The following is a 13041-nucleotide window of genomic DNA, read 5'->3' as shown; positions in this document are numbered from 1 at the left end:
TGAGTACAAAATAAATCGTTCTATCTCTTCATCACATCCCATGTTGTCAAAGTGTACTTCCTTCCAGACCTAGTATGTGACAAAGTATCTCTAGTTTACTATAGGGCTGAAATATTCATGAAGCGTTGATCCATTAGATCAAGGGTAACATAAAAGCGAGAGAGAACTATAGCCTAACCTGAAGTAATTCACCTCTTCATATAAGAAGCATTAAGCAATAAGTATAATGATGTTACAAAAATAAGAGATGAGATTAAAAAGTTGGACCATAAATTGTTATATCTAGCCTTCAACCGGATACAAAATTGGCCATCACTCTGCATTAAATTTCATAGGTGCGTTATGTAGCATCCTATGATATACTGATATTTCTCCTCAAAGAGACATGCAATGTCTGACACATATCGGACACAACATGCATTAGACGTGCAAAAAATGTGTCCGATTACAAAATATTAAATATAAATTAGACAGATGTGTCTTTAATATTTTATGAATTTTTTTATATAATTTATTTTATTTAAGATATTTATTTATTTAAAATATAAAAACTAATTTTTTTTTATTTCCTATCCACAATACTAAATCAATCGTCCGCACGCAATACCCCAATCATTGAATATTCTTATTTTCGTTCACTTTGGCGAGTCACGACTTTGGTTTCACAACAATATCTTATGTCATCTCAACATCGACATTTGACATCGTTATAATATCCACATTTCAATATAATCTCAACATCAAAGTTTGACATTGTCTTAACATTGATGCGCAGGGCCAATAATTTCTACATCCCTAACTTGACAGCTCATCTTTGTCCAATATCATCTTAACATCGATGACCAACACTTTCCATTATGTATGATCTCTAAAATATGCTGTGGGGCTTTTAAAAGACCCACCATACTTCAATAATAAGCAAGATGAAAAAGAATTGCGATGCAATTAAAATAAAAAAAAATGGACCACAGAGTTCCACAATTAACCAGAGTTTGCGATATGAAATCCTACTATTCCATTATGATTATTGAGTTTTTTCCGTTTTTTTCTTTCTTTTCTGAAAAGTTAAGTATCGAAGCTTAATTTTAAATAAAACAGAATTTAATCTCAAATTCTATATGCACAGATCAGCAACTGATTATCGCCGAGTTACGAAATCTTGATAAAATTTATGTACTTTGTATCCTTGGAAGCCGAGTAAGTCCACTTCCGCAGTTCCTCGAGATCCACTTCTAACCGTAATTAAACGCAGGCTGCATGTAACTTGATCCTCCCAAACCACAACAACCAAGGATGGGGGATTCTGAATTAGATTCACTTTCCTTTAATACCAGTCATTAAGGATCTTTTTGCGACAACTGTGAAATTTTATAAATTTTATTATGAAGTTATTATGAGAAATGTAAGGTATGTAATTTTTCATAAAAGTGATTTTAAAGTTATCATGAAGAAATTTGTTTTTTTTAAAGCTACTATAAAAGCAGTTTTTTTACTTAAAATTTTATTAAAAATAATAGTCAAATAAAAATTATGATTACTGCCAAATTATTTAGCAGAAAATTATCAGAAAAATCGGATTATGTTAGGATTCATAGGTTTCATTTGGGACAACTTTCTTATTTTTTTGTAAAGAAGTTTTTTAATATAAAAATTTCTAGTTCAAAAAATTTTTGTTCTAAAAATCTGTTTTAAAAAACAGTGACAAAACTGTTCCAAACAAAGTCATAATCTCTCATGTGAATTATCATAAAGAATTCATCCATGTCATCCATAGAAAAGAATGAATCAAACTAAGAAAAATGATACAAGAATTTAAATAGACAAGAAGATGGAGCAAGTTACTTAAGATCTGGAGAACCAGATCGCTCAGTCTATTTTTTTATGCCTGACGCTGATTACTTGGCTTTCAATTTATTGATAGGATCCAAGATCGACATCATGATTGACCACATAAGACTCAAAAAGTAATGAGATGGATGCAGAACAATGGCTTCAGCCAGTCATCTAAATATGAAGAAGTCATCTCTCAAGTTACAAGTGCCTCAGATGAGTACTTATAGAAGGAAATAAGCCAGTTGATATGATTGAGCAAGTATTGTTGGTAGTTTTCTAATCAGATAGCCAAATACTTAGTGAATAGTGCTAGTTGTTCAAGTGCCAAGTGCAATGGATGAATTTGACTTGAGAACTGATAGATCAAGTTTTTCTGCTAAGAATTATATGTTAAGTATTGTTGTTGATAGATTCCATATGAACTACTAATCTTCTTTAATTGGTATTCCTTTTCACCTTATTTTCACATACTTAAGTTTTGTTTGGAACAACTTTCTTATTATTTTTTAAAGAAGTTTTTTAGTAAAAAAAAATTATTGAATAAAAATTTGTATACAAAAAAGTTGATTTAGAAAGCAATAAGAAAGCTGTCAAAAATGATGCCTTAGATGGCTCTAGATTACTTGTTTCCTATGACTTATAAATTTAAGATGATTCGAGGCTATTCATTACTATGACTCAGGTGACTTATCTTTGTTTAGATTGTCTTAGCTCAACATTGGTTTGATTCACTTGACTCTAAATAGTATAAGTGTACATCAATTCCCCAATTTTATCAGCCCTTTTAAAATGCCAAAATATTAGATGAATGAAAAATATAAACAACCTATTTCACCTTCTACGCTTCAAAAAGCATATCCCTTTTTTTTTAACCCACAAGGGGCTTACGCTTTAATATTAAATAACAAGTACATAGTCCTTAAAGGACTCAAAAACTGATGAGATGGATGTGGAACAATTGCTTCAGCCAGTCATTTAAGTATCAAGTAGTCATCTCTCAAGTTACAAGTGCCTCAGATGAGTACTTGTAGGAGGAAATAACCATTCATTGAGCAAGTATTGTTGGTAGTATTTCTAATCAGATGCTAACCAAACACTTAGTGAGTAGTGCTAGTTGTTCAAATGCCAAGTGCAATGGATGAATTTGAATTGGAGAACATGAATATTTTTTGTCCATTGTGTCGGGTTAAGAGTCAAATTCTCATTTAGATATAATAAAGAAAGTTTCTTCTAATATTTTCTAACCAACCAACTAAGGATGGTCCTTCAAAATTTTGGTCAGCTTCGCCATTTTCTAGTGAGAGAAACTCCCATTTTCTACTGAGAGAAACTTCAAGATTTTGAATTTCTGTTACTTTGGCGGCTTCACCGGAGTTGTTGGCCGGTAATGCGACGGCCATGTCTGATGGCTGGACGACGTCAAGACTGGATTATGTTAGTCTGCTGATGAACATGAAAGGTCCCATGGCGGAATTGGGATTTCCTAAATCTTTCAATGGCTCATTGGTTATCAGAGAGAACTGCTCTGATCGAGTCAAAATTTCATTGCCAGATATCGGTAAAGGGAAGAAAGTGGCTTTGGATGCAAATGCGGAAAATACATCGGCAAATTTGTATGATAATACAAAAGATTTGGATTCTTCATCTTCGGGTATGAAGATCTTTGTAAATCGGTTTGGTAACAATATGAATTTGGCTAAGGGAGAAGCTTCTTTCAAGAAGATAGAAGGAAGCACGTCAAGTATTTGTGAGAATGCTCAACCTATTGCTGAAAGGTTGAATCCTTCACCGATTAAGAAGTCATTGAATCCCTGGAATAAACATGCTCATATCATGGTGAATATATCTATGGATGAATCGGTCCTGTCAGAGGATGGATTGGCCGTCAAATTATGTCAACAAAAAATGATTGAGAAATCGGAAAGATTTCATAAATCCATTGTGGTTAAAGTCTTTGATAGAACGATCCCAATACAAGTTATAGCGGTAGAATTGAGACGTCAATGGTCTCAATTTGGTAATTTTCATTAAAAAATTATTGGCTCTGGTTGGATTCTTTGTTCTTTTGTTGCTTTTGAGGCTATGGAAAAAGTTATTTCAGGAGGACCATGGTTTGTAAATGATCATATCATTGGACTAGACAAATGGAGTCCAAAATTTTCTACAACTTCCTTGAAGGGTTTGACATCTCCTGTGTGGATAAGATTGCTGAATCTTCCACTCATTTGTTGGGATGAAATTAATGTTGCTAGAATTGCTTCATTAATTGGGACCCCTTTGCTTATTGATGGAGATATGTTCCGATGAGGTAGAAGAGAGTTTGCTAGAGTGTGCATCAGTCTAGAGTTTGATAAAAAATTACCTTTGGGAGTTCGGGTTGATGGTCTTGAAGGGAAGTTCTTCCAAAAGATTGAGTATGAAAAGATATCAAGATTTTTCTACCATTGTGGTAAAATTGGTCACCTCATCAACATGTGCAAGGAGAAAGATAGTTCAATTAATGACTGTTCTGGAAAAAATTCTAAAGAAGGGATGGGAGGAATAGTTAAAGATCCTAATGAAGTATCTAATTATGGATCGTGGGTCCATGTCAAACACAAAAGAAAGAGAAGTTGGAAGCCTGCCTTTCAGAAAAAAAGGTAGTTATTAAAGATACTACCAAATATATGGGTGAGAATGTAACTGAGCCGGTTTCAGAAGTACATAGAAAGGAAGATCTGACTGTAGAAGCTCCTATTAATGTGAAGGAAGTTCGGGTTGAGCAAGTTGGTGCTATTGAAGAAATAGAAGCTGCAAAGATTTCTGCCTCTTTTCCTGAGGAATGTAATAAATTCAGCCTGCTGGAGATGATTGGTGAAGAGGACTTCTCTACAAAATCAGTTGCCGAAAGTTTACAGATAGAGATAGAGTTCGAAGAAGGTGAAATCAGCCTGCTTATTGAAAGCTGTAATGAAGATAGAGAAGTCAAGGTGAGATCAGAAGGCAATATTGAAGAAAGTCATAATGATCTAGATAGAAATGTTATGGAGAAACTATTCCTGGTTCTCAAAAGCCAAAGCTATTGAAGGAGCTAAGGCATTTGGGACCTTTGAGCAACTCTTATAGATCCAAAAAAGCTTAGGTAAAAATTAAAGGTAAATGTGAGGGTCCTTCCCCACCTTTATCCAAATGACTTCTCTTGCTTTTTGGAATTGTAGGGGGGGCTAATAAGAGGGAGGCCTCCCTATATTTAAAAGAGTTTGTGAAAAATTGGGATGTATTCTTTGTTGGGGTGGTTGAGACCAAGATTTCTTCTTTGGAGAGATATGAAGTGAACAAGTTATTGGGTGATGATTGGGATTACTTCCTTTATCCTTCAGTTGGTGCTTCCAATGGTATTATGGTGTTCTAGAAAGTAATTATTTTAAAATTTTCTTTAATTGAGGCCACTTCTCAATGTGTGATTGGGGAGCAAAGCTTGTTGAATGAAAGTAAGTGGATTGTTTCTATAGTTTATGGCAATAAAAATCCACATATGAGAAGAAGCTTGTGGGAGAAATTAGAAGAGAACTGTAATAAAGAATCCCCTCTAGTTGTGGGAGGAGACTTCAATTGTGTTCTTTCACAAGATGAGAAGAGGGGAGGAAAACAATTCTCGTTTTCTCAAGGACCACAAGAAATGTATGCTTTTATGTCTAGAAATGATCTTCATGATGTTGGGATTGTAGGCCCAAAGTATACATGGTGCAACAACAAAAATTTCAATGCTCACATACTTGAAAGGTTAGATAGATGTCTTTAGAACACAAAAGCAATGGAAGGAATTCAAAATCAAGTTGTTAGGCATTTGGAACAGATAGCTTCAGACCACTGTCAATTAATTCTGAGAATTTTCAATGACATGGCTAACAGAAATAAAATGCTTAAGTATGAAGAGGTTTGGGCCTCTTTCCCTGCTTCAAAAGCTATAGTCCAAAAGTCTTGGAACAGACCTGTATAGGGGAATGCTATGGAAGTGGTAAATATGAAGTGCAAGAGAACTCTAAAAGCTCTCCATTATTGGAATAAGGCAAAGATGAAGAACTTTATGGAGTTAAAAAATAAGTTGAAGACTGAGATTTCAATGTTACAACTGGAAGAGTCCAATGGAGGAGGTTTGTCCGACGATGTTAAGGTATAAAATTCATGAGTTTAATGTGAATTTGGCTCATTTAAGCACTTGTTGGTAACAAAGAGAAAAATTGAAATGGATAAAGGAAAGTGATATGAATTCAAATTTTTTTCATACATTTGCAAAAATGGGAGAAGAATGGGGAATTCAATACATCAACTGAAGAATGATCAAGGTATCTTGGTAGAAGAGCAAACTGAAATTGAAGATGTCCTGATGAAATTCTTTAGCAATAAATGGAGGAGTAGAAGCTGTATTTTGAGTGGTTGGCCTCCGGTTCTAAATTCTCTTTCAGATGCAGATTGTAGGATGCTTGAGGAGGAGTTCTCTTATGCAGAGCTGGAGACTGTTATTAAATATAGTGGAACTAGTATTTCACCCGGTGTATATGGGATGACTTACTCATTCTTCAAAAGTTATTGGTTCATTACAGGGAATGATGTATGGAAAGCAATACAACAGTTTTTTCGAACAGGGCAAATGTGTTCTTACTGGAAGCAGACAGTAGTGGTTCTCATTCCAAAAGTGTTGAACCCTTGCTCTCCCTCAGGTTTTTGGCCTATCAGTTTGTGTGGCACTCTATATAAGATCATTGCAAGAATGATCTTAAACAGGCTTCTAAAAGTGGTTGGAGGAATCATTTCAAAGAAGCAAGTAGCTTTTTTAAGAGGTAGATCCTTATCGAACCACATTCTGTTAGCTCAGGATTTATTTAATAAATTCAAATTTTCTAAAGCTAAGAAAGGTTGGGTGGCTCTCAAGCTTGATATGGAACAAGCTTACGATAGTATGGCTTGGGATACTTTGAGATTGATGTTAAGTAAGCTGGGATTTCCTAGAAGATTTATGAATCTTATTATGGAATGTGTTGATTCTCTTGAATTTTTCTTATTAGTGAATGGGAGAATTTCAAAAGGGATTAAAGCAAATAGTGGATTTAGACAAGGTTGTCCTTTATCTCCCTATTTGTTTATTCTTTGATCTCAATTGTTGACGAATGATATGTGATATAGAGGAAAGAACTTGGGGATTAAAAGTTTAGCTAATGCACCTAGAATATCTCATCTCTTATATGCAGATGATATACTTTTGTTCTCCCAAGCTAGTATGAGTTGTATGAGAAGATTTAACAAAATTGTTTCAGCTTTTTGTAGAAGAACTAAGCAATCTATAAATGAACAAAAATCTGTGATACTTTATGGAAAATCAGTGAAAAGAAAGAGGAAGAAGGCTATAGAAAAATTATGGAGCTTCAAAGTTGTGAAAGAATTTAATTATCTGGGCATTAAGATGACGTTGAGAAGGTTGGTTGCTTTAGATTTTAATTATATTCTTGAGAAGGCTGCCTCTAAACTTAATGTTTGGGGTAATAAATTGATTTCGCTAGCTGGTAAATTTGTTCTAGTCAAATTTGTTTTGGTGGCTTTACCAGTTTTTGTGGCAACCCACTCATTGGTTCCAATGAGTGTTCTTAAAGAAGTGGATAATGCGGCTAGGAGCTTCATTTGGGATAGAAGAGGAGGACTTCACGGCCTTCATTATATGTCTTGTGAAAAAATGTGCAAAACCTGGAAGGAGGGGGGCCAAGGAATACATTCGGTGGCTGCTGTGACTGGTTCCCTTAGAGCAAAGTTTCCTAGGAAATTTTTAAAGGGAGAAGAGTCTTTGCTGAATAGGACTTTGTTAGCAAAGTATGGTGAGAAATTCTGGGAACTTTCTAATAGAAATAATAGATCTATTACTTGAAAGATTTTTGCTAATGGTGCTCATGCTCTTATTCTGATCACAAGGTGGAAATTTGCAACAGGAAAGTCGTTAGACATAATGAAGGACGTATGGATTCTAGTCATAAGTCTAGATAAATGGCCAACATTTATTGTTGTGGGGAATTTTGAATTTCCATCACTTGAGAACTTTAATTCTAATGGTTGTTGGAAGGAACATTTGCTAAATAAATTCTTTGGGGAGGCTCTCATGGAGTTGATTATGCATATAGAAATATTTCCAGATCAAAACAAATATATGTTGGAGTTGAGACAGAGATTCTCGAGCAAGAGTATAGTAGTGATGGCTTCTTATTCTTATGGGAATAATGAACCAGTTGAGTATGGAAGTTGGCTGAAAAAGTTACACCTCAATCCTAAAATTGAATGTTTTTGGTGGCGACTTCTTAATGATGCATTACCAACGAATGGTTTTCTAATGTATCAGAGGCTACTGGGTCAACGTTTATGCCCAAGAGGATGTAATGAACCGGAAAATGCTGATTATGTTATGGTTCAATGCTTGAAACTGAAGCAAGAAATTGGTGTGCTGAAGAATTGGGGTTTCCCTGTGCCGGATTTCACTTATGCTAATGACTATAAGTTGATATTGAAAAAATTAGTGGAACACAATAACTCCATTGCAAATTTATATTGTTCTCTAGTTTATTTCTCATGGAAGAGTAGAAATTTATTCAAACATGGAGAACAAGAACTAAGTTTGAATTATATAGCATCGAGTGCTATTAGTTATGCATCTATCTCAAAATCTAATCTGTTCTTGGATCACTGGAGTGCTAACCAGCCAGATAGGCTGTTCTCTCATTGGCACCCCCCTCCTCCAGAATGGATTAAGGTTAACTTGGAAGTGGATTTAATTAGTTATTACAATGGAGGCATTGGTGGAATTGTCAGAGATTCTGAAGGTAGATTCTTACTTGCCTTTGGAATTAATTTCACTCATTGGGACAGTGGATTGTTGGAGTTGTTGGCGGTTTATTCATTGAAGAAATTCATGTTTGATTGGATGTTGGAGGCAAAGGGCTTTATTATTGAAGGCAAAGGGCTTCAATAATATAAAGCATTTGCAAAATTGGGTGAATAATGGATCCTGGATTATACAGGAGGAAGAGCTTGAAGACCTCTCATTTTTGGATGAGTTTGGTAAGGTTCTATTTCATTTTGTAAATAGGAATTGTAATAAGTAAGCCCATTTTTGTGCTAACTTAGCATTAAGTGAAGATTTTCTTTGGGAAGATCTTAGTAGTAATAAGGTTCCTCCTTTATTTTTAAAAATTTTAAATGAGGAATGTGATAGCATTTCTATCACCTAATACTTTCTAATTGCTTTACCTTTATTTTTCAATGCAAATTGCATTTCTTTCAAAAAAAAAAAATTTTTTTCTAACCAAGACTTTTTAGGTCTACTTCAACTTTTCTTAACATAGTTTAAATCTAATACATCTACACTCCTAACTGGGTCATCGGAAGGCCGCCGTTTTATATGAACAAATCATCTCAGATGTCTCTCTCTAATATTATCTACCACTGGAGCTACTCCAACATTTTTCACGTATATGCCCCTTTCATATACTATCTCTAAATAGATTCTTTATGAAGTACTAATCTTCTTTAATTAGTATTCATTTTTACCTTATTTCTACTTTTAAGTAATTAGTCATATGAAACTTATGCTTTGTTTGGAACAGCTTTCTTATTACTTTTTAAAGCAGTTTTTTAGTACAAAAAATTATTTAATTAAAAATTTTATACTAAAAAAGTTGCTTTGTAAAGTAATAAGAAAGTTGTCCCAAACGAATTCTTAGATGGCTCTAGATTACTTGTTTCCTATGTCATAAGGATTTAAGATGATTCAAGGCGATTCAATTATTATGACTTAGGTGACTTTTTTTTAGATTGTCTAAGCCCAACATTGGCTTGATTCAGCTGACACTAAAGAGTAAAGTGTACATCAATTCTTCAATTTTATTAGCCCTTTTAAAATGCCAAAATATTTTATGAATGAAACCACCTATTTCACCTTCCGCGCTTCAAAAAGCTCAACCTTCCTTTAATACAACCAAACATTTAGGGTTTTAAGTTATCCATCAATCTATATGGTTTCTAATTAATCATAGAGACATTTTTGTTCCTCTTACCTAATCAAATTTGAGGGATTAATTTTGATGAGTTTGGTAATTCACATAGGTATAAAAATTTAACCCTCAGTCACTATAAAGAGGTCAAATTTATGGGGTGATTGAGGTTATAACTATGTGAGCTAAGTGCATGGAAGGGAAGTCTAGGTCTCCCCTTGCTCCCTATACAATGATCTCTTTGAAAAGTTATTCGTAAGTAGTTAAATGAATGGGCATGGGTCCAATCAACTGACTCTAGCCCAACCCACATGAGTGAGGAAGACAAAATCAGGCATTCATTATTTTCTTAAATTGGCACAATGTCTCTATTTGAGTAAAATCACACACTAGTCTAATTAATAGCTCTAAAATTGGAATTAATTAGGATATCAATAAATTTATTTAAAGTTTTTGTTATGAACAATCTTGAAGTTTAAATGTTATGGAATTTTCACCGAAGATGCCTCATAATGTCGAGTCAAAGAAAATAGTTACATTCTTAAATCATTCTTAAATTTTCAAATAAATTTGGAACGAACTCTTAAGTAAAAAATATACACTTTTATGAATTTTTCCAATGGGTCATATATATTTCAAATAAAAATAAGAATATTTTACAAAATTATCATATTGCACCTAGTGGGCCCATTACAATAGCAGTCTTTTCAAAGGCATATTTTGTTGTCATGAGCATATCCTAATTTATTGAAAATTATTTAAAATATTTCTCTTTTTGTAATAATTAGAATATATAATATAATCTCTATCACTTCTCTTGTTTACTCAAACATCATAGGAGAATGTAATCATAACACATGCACCATAGTGATCTAACTTGATTACTTTATTATTAACCTAAAAAATCACAAACTTTGTTTGAATGATATGTTTTAAGCATTACATAATATATCTGAGCATAATTGATGAGTTCATCATTATGAAAAACTAACCAATTAGGTTTTACATTTTTTTAGGATGACTTATACAACATGCTAGGCTAGTCAACTCTAGATCCTTCATAGAACCTTTAAACATGCTATGAACTATTTTAAAAGACTACTATGTCTTACCTATTATTACATCACTAGCATACATATATCATCTTGATTTACATATTGAGGTTGACTTGGCTCAATATTTTTTTGTTGTTGGCAATTGGCATACGACTATATCTAATTCTCTATTCACTTGCAAAAAAACTTGTTGCTTGGATATATAATTTTTAAGTACTTTTTCAATTTTCTTTTGTATAATTTGATACATTTGTATTAATAGATGGAGGATTCAAACACAATTCTTGATATTTATATTCAAGAAATTGAGATAATTTGCATTGAAGACAATGTGGTAGAGGCATTTGATAATGCATGTGATGATGGTTTAGTTGTAATTAAGAAGCGTGGAAGAATGACTTCGAAGGTTTGGGGTCATTTTGAGATGTTAGCTAATCCTATAGATGGTAAACAAAGGTGTAAATGTAAAAGATGTGGTGCTCAATAATTATGTGACAGTAAAAAAGGAACATGTAACTTAAGGAGACCCGTGCAAAATTGCAAGAAAAGAGATATATGTGATTAGGCCAGCTTATATTGTAAACTAGTTCTAATACATCTATTTCTATGATTGATCATAAGTTTGACAACATAGAATTTCGTGAGTTATTTACTGCTTGCATAATTATGCATGATTTTCCATTTTAATGTGTTGAATGGTTAGGGGTTCGAGCATATTATGACCTATATTCGTTGAGATGCTCAACTATTTTCTAGGAATACTGCAATAAATTATTCACTAAAGAGTTTTGTAATATTTGATCAACATTATGTAAGTACATTAGCAGAGTTTGTGTTACATCTGACCTGTGGACATACATAAACACTGATGGATTTATTTTCTTGATCGTGCAATGTATTAATATTGAGTGGTATTTATATAAGAAAAGCATTAGTTTTTTTCTTTTATGCCACCACACCATGATGGAATAGCACTCTTTGAGAAATTGTAATCTCTTTTTCTTGAATGAAAAATAGAGGCTAAACTTTTCAGTATTACCTTAGACAATGCTTCCTCAAACAAAATATGTGTTGACTACTTGAGAAATCAGTTAAACTTGAGAAGAGCTCTATTATGTGAAGGTTAGTTTTTTCATATTAGATGTACTGCTCATATTGTTAATCTTATTGTCCAAGAAGGAATCAAGGAGATTGATGGTTCAATCTCAAAAATCAGAGAGAGCATAAAATATGTCAAGGGATCTCAAGCAAGGAAACACAAATTTTTAGATTGTGTGAAACAGAGTTGTTTGGAATCGAAATGAGGCTTAAGGCAAGATGTTCCAACAAGGTGGAACTCCACTTTCATAATGTTAGAAAGTACTCTCTATTACCGTATTCTACTAAAATGAGCAGATACTACATATATAAATGAATACATACTAACTTAATAGTTAATATAAAGTACAATTTGTCTCCGTGGATGGTAATATGCTAAATTGCTAATGTTGATTGAACTTAAACCTTATTAAGTGATTACAGATTTGGAAGGTATAATGCATCATCATATTGAAGGTTTATAAATATCTAACTTGTTTTATTAGAATTGATTCTATGTCGTGCTTGAAGACAGATGCAAAACTATTAGATCCTACAGGAGCATTTCAACTTTCAAGAAGACATGAACGATTAGTTTCTAAATATTATAATTTTGCAAATGACCAAATGATATGTAAAATGTTAATGTACTTCAGTACTCGATGTTCATTGTTCAATATGTTGATTGAACTACTGCTCTACCTACTGTAATTATAAATTGTTTATAAATTAATTAATTTGTGTATATTTTATTTTTAATTAAAAATTTTGATTTTAATTTTTTTTTTCAGGTCATACGGGTCAGGTCGGGTTGACCCGGACCCAAAGCGTGTCAAGTTCGGGTCCAGTGTAATGACCCATTTCAAAAAATGTGTCGGGTTTGGGTTCATCCGTATATACCCAGGTTAGTTTTGGGTCGGACCCAAACCCGACCCGTAATACGGTTTTGACAACCCTACTTTCACTGCGCTGTCACTGTGTTTTCATTGCGCTTTCATACGCATCAAATATGCATAAAATATACATTAAGTACACACAAAATATAAAGTACATATTTAAAAAATATG

The 13041-nt window shown here is 33.3% G+C and overlaps 1 protein-coding gene across 1 annotated transcript; it reads left to right on the top strand.

The window, feature by feature from the left end:
- The first annotated feature begins 7273 nt into the window (after nt 1–7273).
- Nucleotides 7274–8821, top strand: LOC114579380. The gene is made up of 2 exons (XM_028693756.1): nt 7274–7674; nt 7774–8821. The coding sequence occupies exons 1-2, from the start codon at nt 7274–7276 to the stop codon at nt 8819–8821; spliced, it is 1449 nt and encodes a 482-aa protein (XP_028549589.1).
- Nucleotides 8822–13041: the final 4220 nt, after the last annotated feature.

The sequence above is a fragment of the Dendrobium catenatum genome, unplaced genomic scaffold (genome assembly GCF_001605985.2).
Source record: "Dendrobium catenatum unplaced genomic scaffold, ASM160598v2 fragScaff_scaffold_360, whole genome shotgun sequence".
In the NCBI taxonomy this organism is placed as follows: domain Eukaryota; kingdom Viridiplantae; phylum Streptophyta; class Magnoliopsida; order Asparagales; family Orchidaceae; genus Dendrobium; species Dendrobium catenatum.
The sequence above is the reverse complement of the archived record's forward strand: the minus strand, read 5'-3'. Positions and strand labels throughout refer to the sequence as shown.